Below are 12,500 nucleotides of genomic sequence, written 5' to 3'. Positions count from 1 at the left end.
CCTACGGATTTTGTTATCACTCGAATGATTACAGACCGAATTGGACTCAGTCAGCTTAATACGAACTTGCAATGCATTGATAGCTTGATTATAGAGCCGTGTCTCGCGCAATCGCACGGCCTTTGGTTCGAGTCTCCTTCAAGAATGTTCAGTTTTTTTTTAGGTTTCTTCCTGCACAACTGCTTAACTATGTTTCAGTAACACAGAGGACACTTTGATCTTGTGAGTCCCCTAAATACTAGACAACGAAAGCCCGAAGTGCGCCCGAAAACGATAACTGATAGAATTATAGGAAGCCATTTTGTTTCTCTCTATCTGCTCAGAGGTGAATATCACTTTGTTTACCACCCTTGAGTTAGCCAATCACAACCCGCTAAATGCATCATTTAATTGTGCGAATCCTGTACCCGTTAAATGATAACAGAACAGTGAAGTGAGGAAAAAAGATTGATGAAGGTGACGATAATGCGGATGATTATAAAAATGAGAATGGATCTTACCCTCTTCTTTGAAGGGACTCAGGTCCACAGTAGCTATATCATCGCAGAGAATTCTATCATTGTCACTTGTATTTCGTGGTCGGAAAGCCTTAGGTTGAATTCTCACAACATCGTCTGCGTTGTCACAGATTACTCGGGACATCGTAACCTTCCTTATGGCGTCCAGTTGATCAATCTTGAATCCTACTACAGGGTCGTTTGTCTCATACCAGAAGCGATCACCAGAGCGGGAATTATTAAACTGCTCAAGAAGAATACAAGTGAAGGTGAAACCAAACTGACTCCCAGGAACGGGAGACTCGGAAATCCCGCCGGCAAATATGTCGACGTCGACAACTGATTTGTATACACTTGCTAGCCGATTTATTTGTACCTGAGGCATTAAGGTTAGAAGGTTTGGATCATTAAAACTCGTTATATACGGTCCACCACAGGCAAGTACAAACTTGACATATCCAGGGATACCATGGTCACGTCCACGCTGCATATTGATCGCAACAAGATCGCCAATGATGCCGTTACCAGGTCCTTCAATGATCAGGTTCTCTCTCACCGCGGCAGTGAATATTCTATGGAAAAGAAATAATGTGAACGTTTCAAGTTTACTGTTCCCTGCTTCGCAGAAGTTTTCCTTGATTTGCTTCTCTAGCGAGACAGCAAGGAAACCTTTCCAGAATTTTGGACAAGTAATTGAACTCTTAACCGGTTAAAACCCGTTATAACCAGAACGAATTTTAAACGTATGCCTAATGGCGGAAGAGTAGATGTGACTTTGCTTTGACGTCACCTAGCGCATGCGCGACAGAACATCGAGGGGATCCGTGTGGAGACTTCCATTCCTCGCTGGAGATGGAAATCAAGCAAAGTGCAATCACATCGGACAAATTCCAGGGATTTGGAATGCATCATGAAAGGTCCCATGAGAATTTGAGAAGCTAAAATTTCATACATAAGCCTGACCTTGATAGCAAAAAGAATGCGCCACACTTTAAGCGATCACTGCGGAAAAAAACGAACTAAACCGTGATGATGTTTCAAAAGTTTGACCAGTTTTGCATTTCTTTACAAACGTCATATATATCGCCTTTGTTATCCGATACGGATATAGAACAGGGTTACAAAGAAACATGTATAAAGAGTTACAGTTATGATTTTTAGTGTTGGCATTTATTGCGTTTCTGTCGTCGTTTTTCGTAGTCAGCTTTTCTTTTCTGGTTGTGCACTTTACACACATTTTGTATGAGTGCTTTCCACAACTACTTTACAAACGTACTCCACTTGTAACTCTCGAAAACTCAGTTTGAGACGTTATGTAGCTTACGCAAGGACTACGACGCCACAAAACAATCGGCTTATTACTCAACAAAAGAAAAGTCACTGCCCGCCCTGCACGAGCATTTTGGCACATTTCTTTGCTGTCGTTGTCCTGACAACGACGTGAATTGACCAGATTTTGAGGTTGTGTAGAGGACGTGGGAACCCGGATAGATTGGCTGGACTTTCATATACCGGACTAAATTGCGATTAGGCCTTGTTAATAAGGTATTGTTATGTTCGCTTTGTTCTTTTGTTTCATGGACATTAATTATTTCGGATCCGGCATATAAAAGACCAGCTATTATTAAATATCTTCCCAAACAACAACACCGCCTTCACCAGTTTTAACCCTGGCTCAATTTGCAAGCCGAACGACTTGCAATCATCGCGAAATAATTACAACAACGCGATTTTACACTTTTAAATGACGTTCTCACTGCTGTATTCGTCTTCGCCGATTAAAGATCTCTATTGTTGCAACAGTTTTTTTTAATTATTTATTTATTCCAACACTTACACTACTTACGCTACTAATATTACACTAACCTTTGCGCTTACAATATACTTGCTAATTATACTACTTATACTTACATTACTTATACATGCACTACTTTACAATACGATAATAAAACAAACGACTTAACGAAATACAGAACTACTTACAATGTTGTACTAATGCTACTAAGGACGATACTAATACTACAAACAATTACTTACAAATTAATATAATATAATTATTAATGATTAGTTGCTTAGAAAGTTGGACCATTTTTAGTAAAAGAAAGTAGCCTGTTTGTCGTAATCGCAATATATTTTTCTAATTCAACTTTTTCGTAAACAAGGGTTACAAAATCTGTGAACTCGGGTCGTTTTTCATCATATACTCGGTTAGTGTAAAGAAAATATTTTCCAATTATGATTAGGTGATTCAGTTAAACAAGACGATGTGTGTCTTAAGACACCAAATATAATTTCGTTTTGCTCCAAAGCAATGTTTCCTCCACATGTAGCATTGTACCAATTTGTAAATTTATTTCAAAACGATTTAGCAATTGAACATTCTACAAATAAATGGAGTGGTGTTTGATCAATGCCATGGCAATAACAACAATCTGGTTGCTGTTTCTTTTTCATCTTGCACAAAATTTTATTAGTATACAAAATATTATGAACTATTTTATATTGAAACACAGATAATTTTACTTCATTTGTAACACGAAAAGGAAGTGAGTATATTTTTTGTCTTTCTTGGAAGTTAAAGCCATATTTAATGAGTCTTTTTTCTGCAGTTGGAAGAGGGAAGTGCTGGTAATTTAGGAAAGTGTTGTAAATTGTTTTGCATGTGAGCTTTTGGATTAAAAGTGGGACATTTTCAGTTGGTGGTGGAAAACATTCTTGCTTTAACATACTTTTCCATTCCTGTGGTATTGCAGATAGAAAGCTGTAATACTGTAGAAAATTACTCTTGACGTTGTATTTCTGCATAAAAGTTGTTGCAACAGTGAAAATAACCTAATAAACCATTGTTCACAGAACGTGACGCTTCACTGTACCTCAATTGACCTCTTTAGTGTGTACGTTTTGTTTTCCCATTTCAGATGATGTTATTCTAGGGAACAGTTTCTCTGAAATGTCGCCTAACGCACGTGCATCTGTAGGCATAACTTATGGAAAAACAAAAGGAAAATTCCCTTCGGAACATCACGTGGTCTGAAATGGGAAAACAAAACGTACAAGCTTAAGAGCTCAATTCATGTGATTGTCTCTCCCTCCCACCTCCTCCCCCACCCCCACCCCTAACAACAACAACAACAACAACAAAACAGTTCATATAGCTTACGGGTCAACTGCATGTCCAAGAGCACGAGACAGTCCATTGAAAATGGCGCCGTAAGGGTTAAATCCTTCGACTTTTTCGAACAACGGTGATGGATTGAAAAAATCTTTAACTTGTATCACGGGATCCCGGTTGTTGTTTAATCCTCTAACGTCGAGCTGGAACGTGTCTCGAATTAACGTATGACCCATTCTCAAGGCAGCTGTGGAGAATACATTCGTCATCTCTGGTGATACATGAGGATTGTAGCCTGTAAAGAAAGTTCCACTTCCTTCCAGTGCGACGTTTGCATTGATCCTCTGAAAAAAGAATATACTTCAGTTGGCATTTAAAAGTGCTACTACGATGAAAATAATAAAGTAATTGCCTTGAATGCTCAACCTTGGGGAGAATTTTTTTTGTAGTAATAGACTATTTTACAGTCCTGTGTTCAGTTACCAGGCCTTTGAATAAAAGTGAGGCTGGAATTGATCTTGTTTTGATACAAACCTCACTGCTTTTCTTATGTAAATAGAAACTCGTTAGGATTACAACATGATTTACTTAAGAAAAGCAATGGGGTTTGTATCAAAGTATGGTCAACTCCAGCCTCGCTTTCATTCAAAGGCCTGATAACTGAGCACAGAATTGTAAAATGGTCTTTTTCAAGACGAATACTGTTATTTTTTTAATTGACCGCTGACCAGGTACCAGTTTTCGATGAACAGGATCTCTCCTCTAAATTCATGATTATCGTGAATTCTTAATTTATTTGAATTCACTATTATCATGAGTTTAGAACACTGTGTCCTAGGCGTTGTGGCAGCAGAGAAAACAAGGAAGTAAAAAACACATATTCATGGATTGGACTTGAACCCAGAGTTTCTATTCTGCAGAAACCGCTTTTTTCCGCTTCACCACTGACGTTCAAGATGTTGAACGAGTCTGCACGTCCCGGGAGGAGGGGAAGGGGGAAGGGGGGGGGGGGGGGGGGGTACTTGGGTTAACCTTTTTCTCGGTATGTGCCGCTGGTCTCTCAGAACTCCTGTCCCTTTATAGTCTATTTTACGGCCAATTATAGACCCCATCTTAGTCATGTTTGGGTAAAAGTAATTTTAACGACCCCAACTTAGTCATTTTCTGGTTATGCATAAACCTCACATAAAGCCTTTTAATCGTAATTTCAAAACGGAATATAATGCGACCAGTAAATATTACATCAACAGCCCTACAGTTCTTTCTTCAAAAACTCTTTTTTACCGCGAATCTTTCTATATTTAAATTCCCGCACTAGCCAGAATTTTCGGAAACCCCAAAATCCCGACAATTTGTGACCCCATTCTAGTACCTTTGTCGGGAACTCTGTTGAAAATGCAACCCCATTAGAGTCAATCCAGTCGCGAAAATACAACCCCATCCAGCGGCACATCCCCATTAGCCCCTCAATAGGAAGTATCCCCCCCTCCCCGGGCTGCACGTAAGGAAAAGGTTCTTGAGTGTAACACAACAAAATGCTTGAATCCTCACATAAGCTGGTGTTAAGTACTCCAGCAAAATCTCAGTTGATGTTAATTAAGCGTTGGGCGCCTCATTGGTGTGTTATCAGCCAAAATTGTTCAATCATTTATGCAAAGACTTACCGTCTCTTTACTGAAGAGAACTTCGAGCCACTCGTTGTACGTGATGTGTTGAATCTCCGCGATCACTATTCTACGCGCCTCCTGGAAGAGCCTTTCGTCATCCCACTTGGGATTCAAGACGTGCAAAGCGAGGGCTATACGGTTATGTTCACGAACCCATATGGTGTGCATCGCCGTTAAAGCTGTCAATCAAATATTGAATGCATTAAATTATTAATGTTCCCTTGTCAAGATTGGCGAAAACTATATTTAGCAGTTTTAAAAAGGCGCCGGATCGCTGACAGGGGCCAAAAGCTCACTTTGGAAGGGAGTCGCTGCGCAAGTGTTTCTAGGATTGTTTGGGAGGCCATCTTGGAAACTGCCAACAGAAGTGAAATGCTACGTGACTTTGTGCACAAACAATTTTAGAAACTCGGCCCTAAGTCCCGAAGACGGAAGGATTCGATGGGGACTCGCGCTCCCCTAAGATTTCATAATTAAGAAGTAAACACTTACAGATATGTTTGTAATTATTTTTATCGATTTCCTTGCTTTTTTTATTCTTTTACTCATGTCTCAGTAATCCGGAGTAACCCACCATATACCTGCCCAGAATATGCTTTTTGGGAGCTGCCAAAGGTCTTCGTATAAGCAAGTTGCAAGAAAAAAAAACAGAGCACGTCAGTGTTGTGGTTGAGTTTGTTGTTAATTTAAGCTTCCCTCACTGACCTTGGTTTTCATTCACGCGTTCATCGCCACCCCTTAAACAAGGTTCTGTCTCTGGATCCTGTGATCTACAGAAAGCTTCTTCATCCTGGGCTGGAAGGATAGGTTGTGCTCTGGAGCCTGTTCTGATGAACGGGAGTACAAGAAGAAGCCCGAGGTTTGCATTTCGGTCTCGAAGTTCCTCCGCTGTCTTTCTGTCTGAACCATACACTTGAGAACCATCGATAAAATGGGTTATAATATTTCTCTACCAAACAAAGTAGCATACAGACGACAAGTTAGCCGAATAGACTTATTCCTCCATTTTTTTTCTCATGAAGTTACACACCATCTGAGGAACTGCATTTTCTATCATCTTAAAATCTTAATTCATTAAATTCTTCCTTCATTTGGGCGAATAACTCCGGCTTTGTTCTTTTTGCATTGAACAAAGACAGTACAGCAGTAGATAAGAGAACCTCATAACTTTTGACTGTGGGTTCCGGCCTTTCATCTAAAAATGCACTCCCTTTATATTAGGAAAGAAAAAATAGGTCTTGAGAATAAGTTGGGTGGCAGAGTAATGAGCCATTAAACGCGAAACTGACCTGCTGGCCGTCTGAGGTCCTTGCTGATCTTCTCAATGGAATACACTGAGCAGTTGGGAGTCCTTGGAGCGGACACTGGGTGAGATCGATATCAATTCCGAGGCAGTCGGTTTGGTTGCCACTAGCGACAGGACATGGAGCATTGTTCGTTCCACAGCTTACGCCCTCGGGCAATTCAGCAAGTTCTGTCAAGGTGACGTCATGGTCCAAAAATTGTCCGAAGGTCATCGTGAGATGGGTGAATTCCGGAGCAACATTATTGAGATCACCCTCGCCGGATTCAAATACCGTAAAACTAACCTCCCTCACGTTCGGAAGGGGTTTTCGTTTTCCTACAAGTGAAAATTGTCGAGGCGCAAAGTTGTCTCCTTCATAGGCAGTTGGTTTTATTAAACGTGGAAAACGAATCAGTGGTCTGCCGGTCATTCCAAGGGTGATGTTACATAGGTTGTTACAGCTTCCGTCGAAGGTGCGATAAGGACTGCTTAAACAACTCAGCCGTTTCTTCAGGTCATCGCAGCCATTTTCCTTTGAAAGCGTGGCAAGGGTCAGTTTAGCAGCGGCATTGGATGACAACACTCTTCGCACCTCACTCGTGCTCAGGATGATGAAAATGGCGAGATGAAAACTGTAAATAAATAAAAGACAAACAAAACTCGTTCGTATTTTGGCTAGAAGAGAAAAATTATAATTCAAATGGCGAAGGTGTGAATTTTGTGGTTTAATTTTGTTTTTGGTTTGAGTTTTTTAAGCCAGTTTATTTGTTTTTTTCAAACCAGATTAAATTTTTTGTCTGAAAAAGGGATTTTTCTGTTTTTTGGGGGTGTAGTTGAAAAAAAGGGGGCTTGGTCTTTTTAGGGGGTTAAAAAAGAACTAGACATCTTTCCCTCCCTTCTACTCACCTACCCTTCCCTTATCTTCTCCATTACCCTTCATTCACCTATCTATCTTCACATATCAACTTGTGAAAGACAGAAAAGGGTTTACCTCTGACGAAGGGCTAACACTCGAAACATCAGCTTTCAAATTGCTTTACAGTGATCAATTTACCATATCAACTCAGTTCATAAACCCTTTTCTTTACTTCACGTCTTCCCCACTGACACAACACTAAAGCTTGTTTACAAACTAAACCCCTTTATCCTACATGTGTGAAAGAATGCTTTACTCAGTTCCACCAACCATAAGCCAATTTTCTTAACCCAAAAGCCAAGACAGCGGTTGTTTTAGACTAAACACTGCAAATAAGTGATTCCTCCAATCTGATTATCACTACAACGCGTGCCAATCCCTTACCTAGAATGCAGTGTATGACACTTGCACATTGCAGACTAACCTTAACTCGCAGTAAAAGCTAACCGTTTTAAAATGGGTGCTTAGACTTAAAATACTGCTTCTCAGCGCTATTTGAAATGGGTGCTTTATAGACTTAAACACTGTTTATCAGCGCTATTTGTAGGCAGTCTGCAGATGTAATACATCTTCTGAAATGCTAACTGTTTGAAATGAGTGCGTAAACCTAACGGAGATCTTAACCCTAATCATTAAACTGAGGATTTAACCCTTAACACTAAAACTTACTGCTCACATGCATAAATAATTATTATTGTCTTTAATAGCATCAGAGACAAAAATCCATCATAATAATCTTAAAATGATTTCTCTAGTTTCTTTTATACATACTCCATAAAATTAATTATAGAAAGATATCCAAATATGTTAAAATGGGCAGTGTTCTAAAAAAAAATAAACTCGTTAAAAAAACTTAAACTGGTTTGAAAACAAATGAACGTTTCAAACCAAAAACGAAATTAAACCACAACATGTTCAGGTGAATCAGTCCTCCAAAGGTTTACTTTCTTGGTTGTTTAATTAATCAATATGTTCCTGTCAACTCCGCGTTAACTTACAGAAATTTTCCAAAGAAGGACAAAAATTTAAAGTACATTTAAAAGCATAATTGAACGTCTTTTTCTTCAGCTATTATGCGATTGACATGTTTCCAGCTTTAACCAAAACCATTACAATTTTCTCAAATTTGATTGGTGCATTAACTGCTATATTTTTCACTAATTATTGTGTAGGGTTGAAATCGGACAGTAAAATCGGACAGTTGGCTGAAGTCGGATACCTGAAATCGGACAGTTACATCAGCCAATCATATTAAGTGCACTCAGCTTAATCCACCAATAACAGAATTTATCACATATAACCATAGCAACAACCACTTACCCTACCAAACTGGGGATATTCCAAAATGGACAAATTTGTAACATCAGACGTGAAAAAGGAATGCATTCATTATTTTGTTTTCTCGGAAATTGTAATGGTTGTGATTAATTGGTAACAGGACTTCATGTCGTCCAATTTGGTCTCTAATCATACTCGTTATTAAACAAATTGGACTCCCGCTGCGCGATCTTGCGATTTTGTTAATCACTCGTATGATTACAGACCAAATTGGACTCCTCTCAGTCCTATTACCATTATGAATTGAAACTAATTAAAGATTGTCGAATCTGATTGGTTATCAACAGTCCTGATTTCTGCATTAATACGACAGTTTGTAACTGGACAATTGTACGCGTCATCAAGCGTGTGCTAGTTGTACTTGAGCTAATTATTATGTAATGGCTACAACTTATTGATAATAAGACTTCGTGTCGTACAACTGGTCGTTTTTGTACTAGAGATGTATAATGCGTCTGAGCGATTTTGGGAATTTAATGTAAGACTTATTTTAGTTCGTCGTTTAATTCGTCCCGTATAAAGACGAGCAAGAAACGCATTATACGTCTGGACGAACTAAATCGTTTAGTGCGTCTTTGAATACGAACTAAACGATTTACCGACGAACTAAAAGAATCATCAAATTTAATTGCCCAAAGTCGTCCATACCGCCAAAAACAAAAACAAAAAAAGGAAAAACCGCCAATGAGGGAGTAATTGCGCTCGAAATTTCACACAGGCCGAGCGCTATTACCATAATTAAGCGTACCTACATCAGTAATTACTGGGTTGCCTATGGCAAACCCAGTCGAGGTCTGCGTTTTGTTTGTTTGTTTTCTTTGTTTTCATTTTTTTTGTTTTGTTTTTTTTTTCCGTGTCGGTAAAAGTCTTGCCTGTCACTCCCCTGGTAAGTGGTGTCTTTGTGCATAGAGCCTTCTGTGCGTATTTTCTTAGGATCGAGAGGGTAGTGGAACTGCGTAGATTTCTCTTGTGGACACAGTAGAATCATTACCTTAGCCTGCAATGGCGTCGAAAGTCATGTAACGCGAATGGCATTTTAGTGGATCATTAAACAAAATATACCCTTATGGAGCTCAATAATGGAAAGTCAGTTGGATAAACTAAGCAGGAATCTCAAAACCGACGAGTACTGGACTTCGACAACAATCTATCGCCCGTCGAGACGAAATCAAAGTGAGCTGTATTTACCTGAAGTACATGGTAATTTGACACGATTGAGTTTCTTGTCTTCACACACGCAATGAAATAGGAAGAGGTTTTCGCCTCTAAGAGCAAATATGTTGTTTGTTTCAATAAATTTTTCGCTGGAAAAGGACTCTGTGGTATTTTCTGCCTTTGTGAATTATAATATCATGTTGTGTATTGAATTTTCGAGCTTAAGGTTGGAATGTGATATGAGAGAAGTTTTTTAGTATTGCTCTGTAAGCAGGAAGGGTTCACAGCTGGCCTGTTGGAAGCGTGCTTGAGTTTCAACAAAATGAGCCCCAAAATCAGTGAAAAATTGTGACGCAGTAGAATAATAAAGTAGCTGCTATTTCCAAAATGATGGAATTACCTGGTTAGAATAAATAACGTCGTACGCGTCTTGGAGAGTAAATTTTGACTTTGCATAAACAAGACTTAGGCGATTGTGATCTTTGTTTTGACTTCGCTCATTTCATTGTCAAACTTTATAACACTTGACGGAAAAAGAAACTTACAAAAACCCGGTATCTTGCCAACATTTGACACAGATACTTCACTGTTTGGGGAGTAAACACGCCGCGGTAACTTCATCACGGCGCCCGCTGAATTCCGGCGATGTCACTTTCGATTTTGCGATTTATCTGTGCAGCCAAAACGTACAATAACAAAATTGAACGTTGGAAAAATCCCCCAAAATGTTTGTCGCTGATCGTAACTGTTTATATTCCATATTCACGGTTCAAAATAAATGTTGTTTTCATGTGGTAAATATGTTATTCTCGAGCGATCGTCCTGGAAACTTCCTTGTGCTCTTTCTAAAAACTGTGTATCAATATTTATTTACTTTTGCATCAATATTTGTTTTTGCATAAAGCAAGCTAACAAAATCTGTACCTTGCTGAGTTCGCATTTGTTAGCGTTAATAGTATTTTCGGTGGGATGCTTCTGTTTTATGAGGGGTATATTACTTCGGTCTCCCATCCAAACACTAACCCCGCCCAACAGGGCTTAACTTCAGTGAACTTTGGTATTACAAAGCTGTCAGATGCTCAGAGGGCACGCTTAAACTTGTGGTGAAAAGAAGTTTATCAACATGTCAGCCCAGAAGCCAATGTTTCTCACTTCCCATTTATTTTCTTCAATCTTTCTGGGTTCAGTACTTTGCTAGTAACCACATGTCTTCTCAGACTATTTACCCAAGACTTCTACCATGGCACTACAATGATAGACAATACCAAAACAATATCGTGCGCTGTTAGAGCTACATATTACGCAAGGACAGGTCTGTTTCGTCGTACGAACGTGTGAGGACCTGTGAGCCAAAGGGCCTCGTCTGGTATGACTTCTTAATGACCCCCCAACTTGAAAAAAATTGTCTGGAACGGTGCACGTACCACAGGCAACCCAGTGTACCCTCACGGAGGGTCTAGTTATATGGAGCTTAAGAAAGTTTCGTTGGATAAGGAGAACCTCAATAACTTTCGACCAATCCCAAATCTTGCATTTCTATCAAAAGCTATTGAAAATACACTCTAATGCGTTCTAGAAACTGTAATTATTAAACAATTATTGGATGAGGTTGAGCATGACACAGACACGAGGTTTTGATTATTCATGATATCATGCTCAACCTCATCCAATAATTGTTTAATTTTATTATACATTTTTTAAACAATACGCGAAAGAAGACATTCATCTGTTGAAAATGCAAATGAGGAGAACACTCCAAGGAGCTTAGTAACCAGGCAGAGGTTGAACTTGACATGATAAATGCAATATCTGCAGCAGATATTGCATTTATCATGTCAAGTTCACAAGCTATTGTGAATTGATTGAATGCTCTCGACCAATCAGATTTTTCATAGTGAGTCTGATGTATAATAATATTTATTATAAGGAGAGATGAAGAAGACGATGACGACATCAATAACCTCAGCTAAAAACACATCTTTGGGTTATGGTAATCATTTTGCGATTAGTCGCATGAAAAGTGTGTTCCAACTTTTCAGGAAAAGTATGTTGGTAGACACCGTGAGGTAGGGTCGACTTCCAGCCGTTTTAAAAGTGCGGTTAACATCCTCCTTCTAAAGAAGAGCTGTCTGTATTTTGTACTCAGCCAATTGTATTTGCACTTGGCAGGCAGGCGACTTTCTGATTGGTGGAAAATAGAATTGACTGAACCGGTGATCCAAGCCTGGTGCGCGCGGAGGAACGCGGGCGCACAAAACGGCCGGTCAATCGAGCCTAACCGTGTGGTTGAACGAAGAGAAAATAGGACTAGTTGGCTAGTGCTCATGTCATTCACACAACGATGAATGTGGTCATTGCACGTCGAACAGCAAAGAAAGGCATGTGCAGGCCCATTGCTTTTGTTCATTGAAATATCGTTTTGTTGCGTCCTTGTTCTCTTGGACGTCATTGTTGCGCCCGCTCCGTAGCTGCTCAATGAACAAAAACTAACATACCAAAAAACTCACTTTACCTTATTGACATCATGTTG

At 39.4% G+C, this 12,500-nt stretch overlaps 1 protein-coding gene across 1 annotated transcript in view; it reads right to left on the bottom strand.

Moving 5' to 3' along the window:
• Nucleotides 1–12,500, bottom strand: part of LOC137976192 (peroxidasin-like) — a 20,168-nt gene that overhangs the window by 1,103 nt on the left and 6,565 nt on the right. Inside the window, exons 2-7 of the mRNA XM_068823489.1 lie at nucleotides 12,483–12,500; nucleotides 6,566–7,193; nucleotides 5,982–6,225; nucleotides 5,274–5,455; nucleotides 3,658–3,953; nucleotides 501–1,069 (exon numbers count right to left, since the gene is read on the bottom strand). The exon at nucleotides 12,483–12,500 is cut by the window's right edge and continues 26 nt beyond it. Of these exons, the coding sequence (XP_068679590.1) occupies nucleotides 501–1,069; nucleotides 3,658–3,953; nucleotides 5,274–5,455; nucleotides 5,982–6,225; nucleotides 6,566–7,193; nucleotides 12,483–12,496 (1,933 nt within the window). The 5' untranslated portion in view covers nucleotides 12,497–12,500. The remainder of the gene's footprint in view (nucleotides 1–500; nucleotides 1,070–3,657; nucleotides 3,954–5,273; nucleotides 5,456–5,981; nucleotides 6,226–6,565; nucleotides 7,194–12,482) is intronic.

Source organism: Montipora foliosa, chromosome 11 (genome assembly GCF_036669935.1).
Source record: "Montipora foliosa isolate CH-2021 chromosome 11, ASM3666993v2, whole genome shotgun sequence".
Classification (NCBI taxonomy): domain Eukaryota; kingdom Metazoa; phylum Cnidaria; class Anthozoa; order Scleractinia; family Acroporidae; genus Montipora; species Montipora foliosa.
This window is presented reverse-complemented; position numbering and strand designations above follow the sequence as displayed.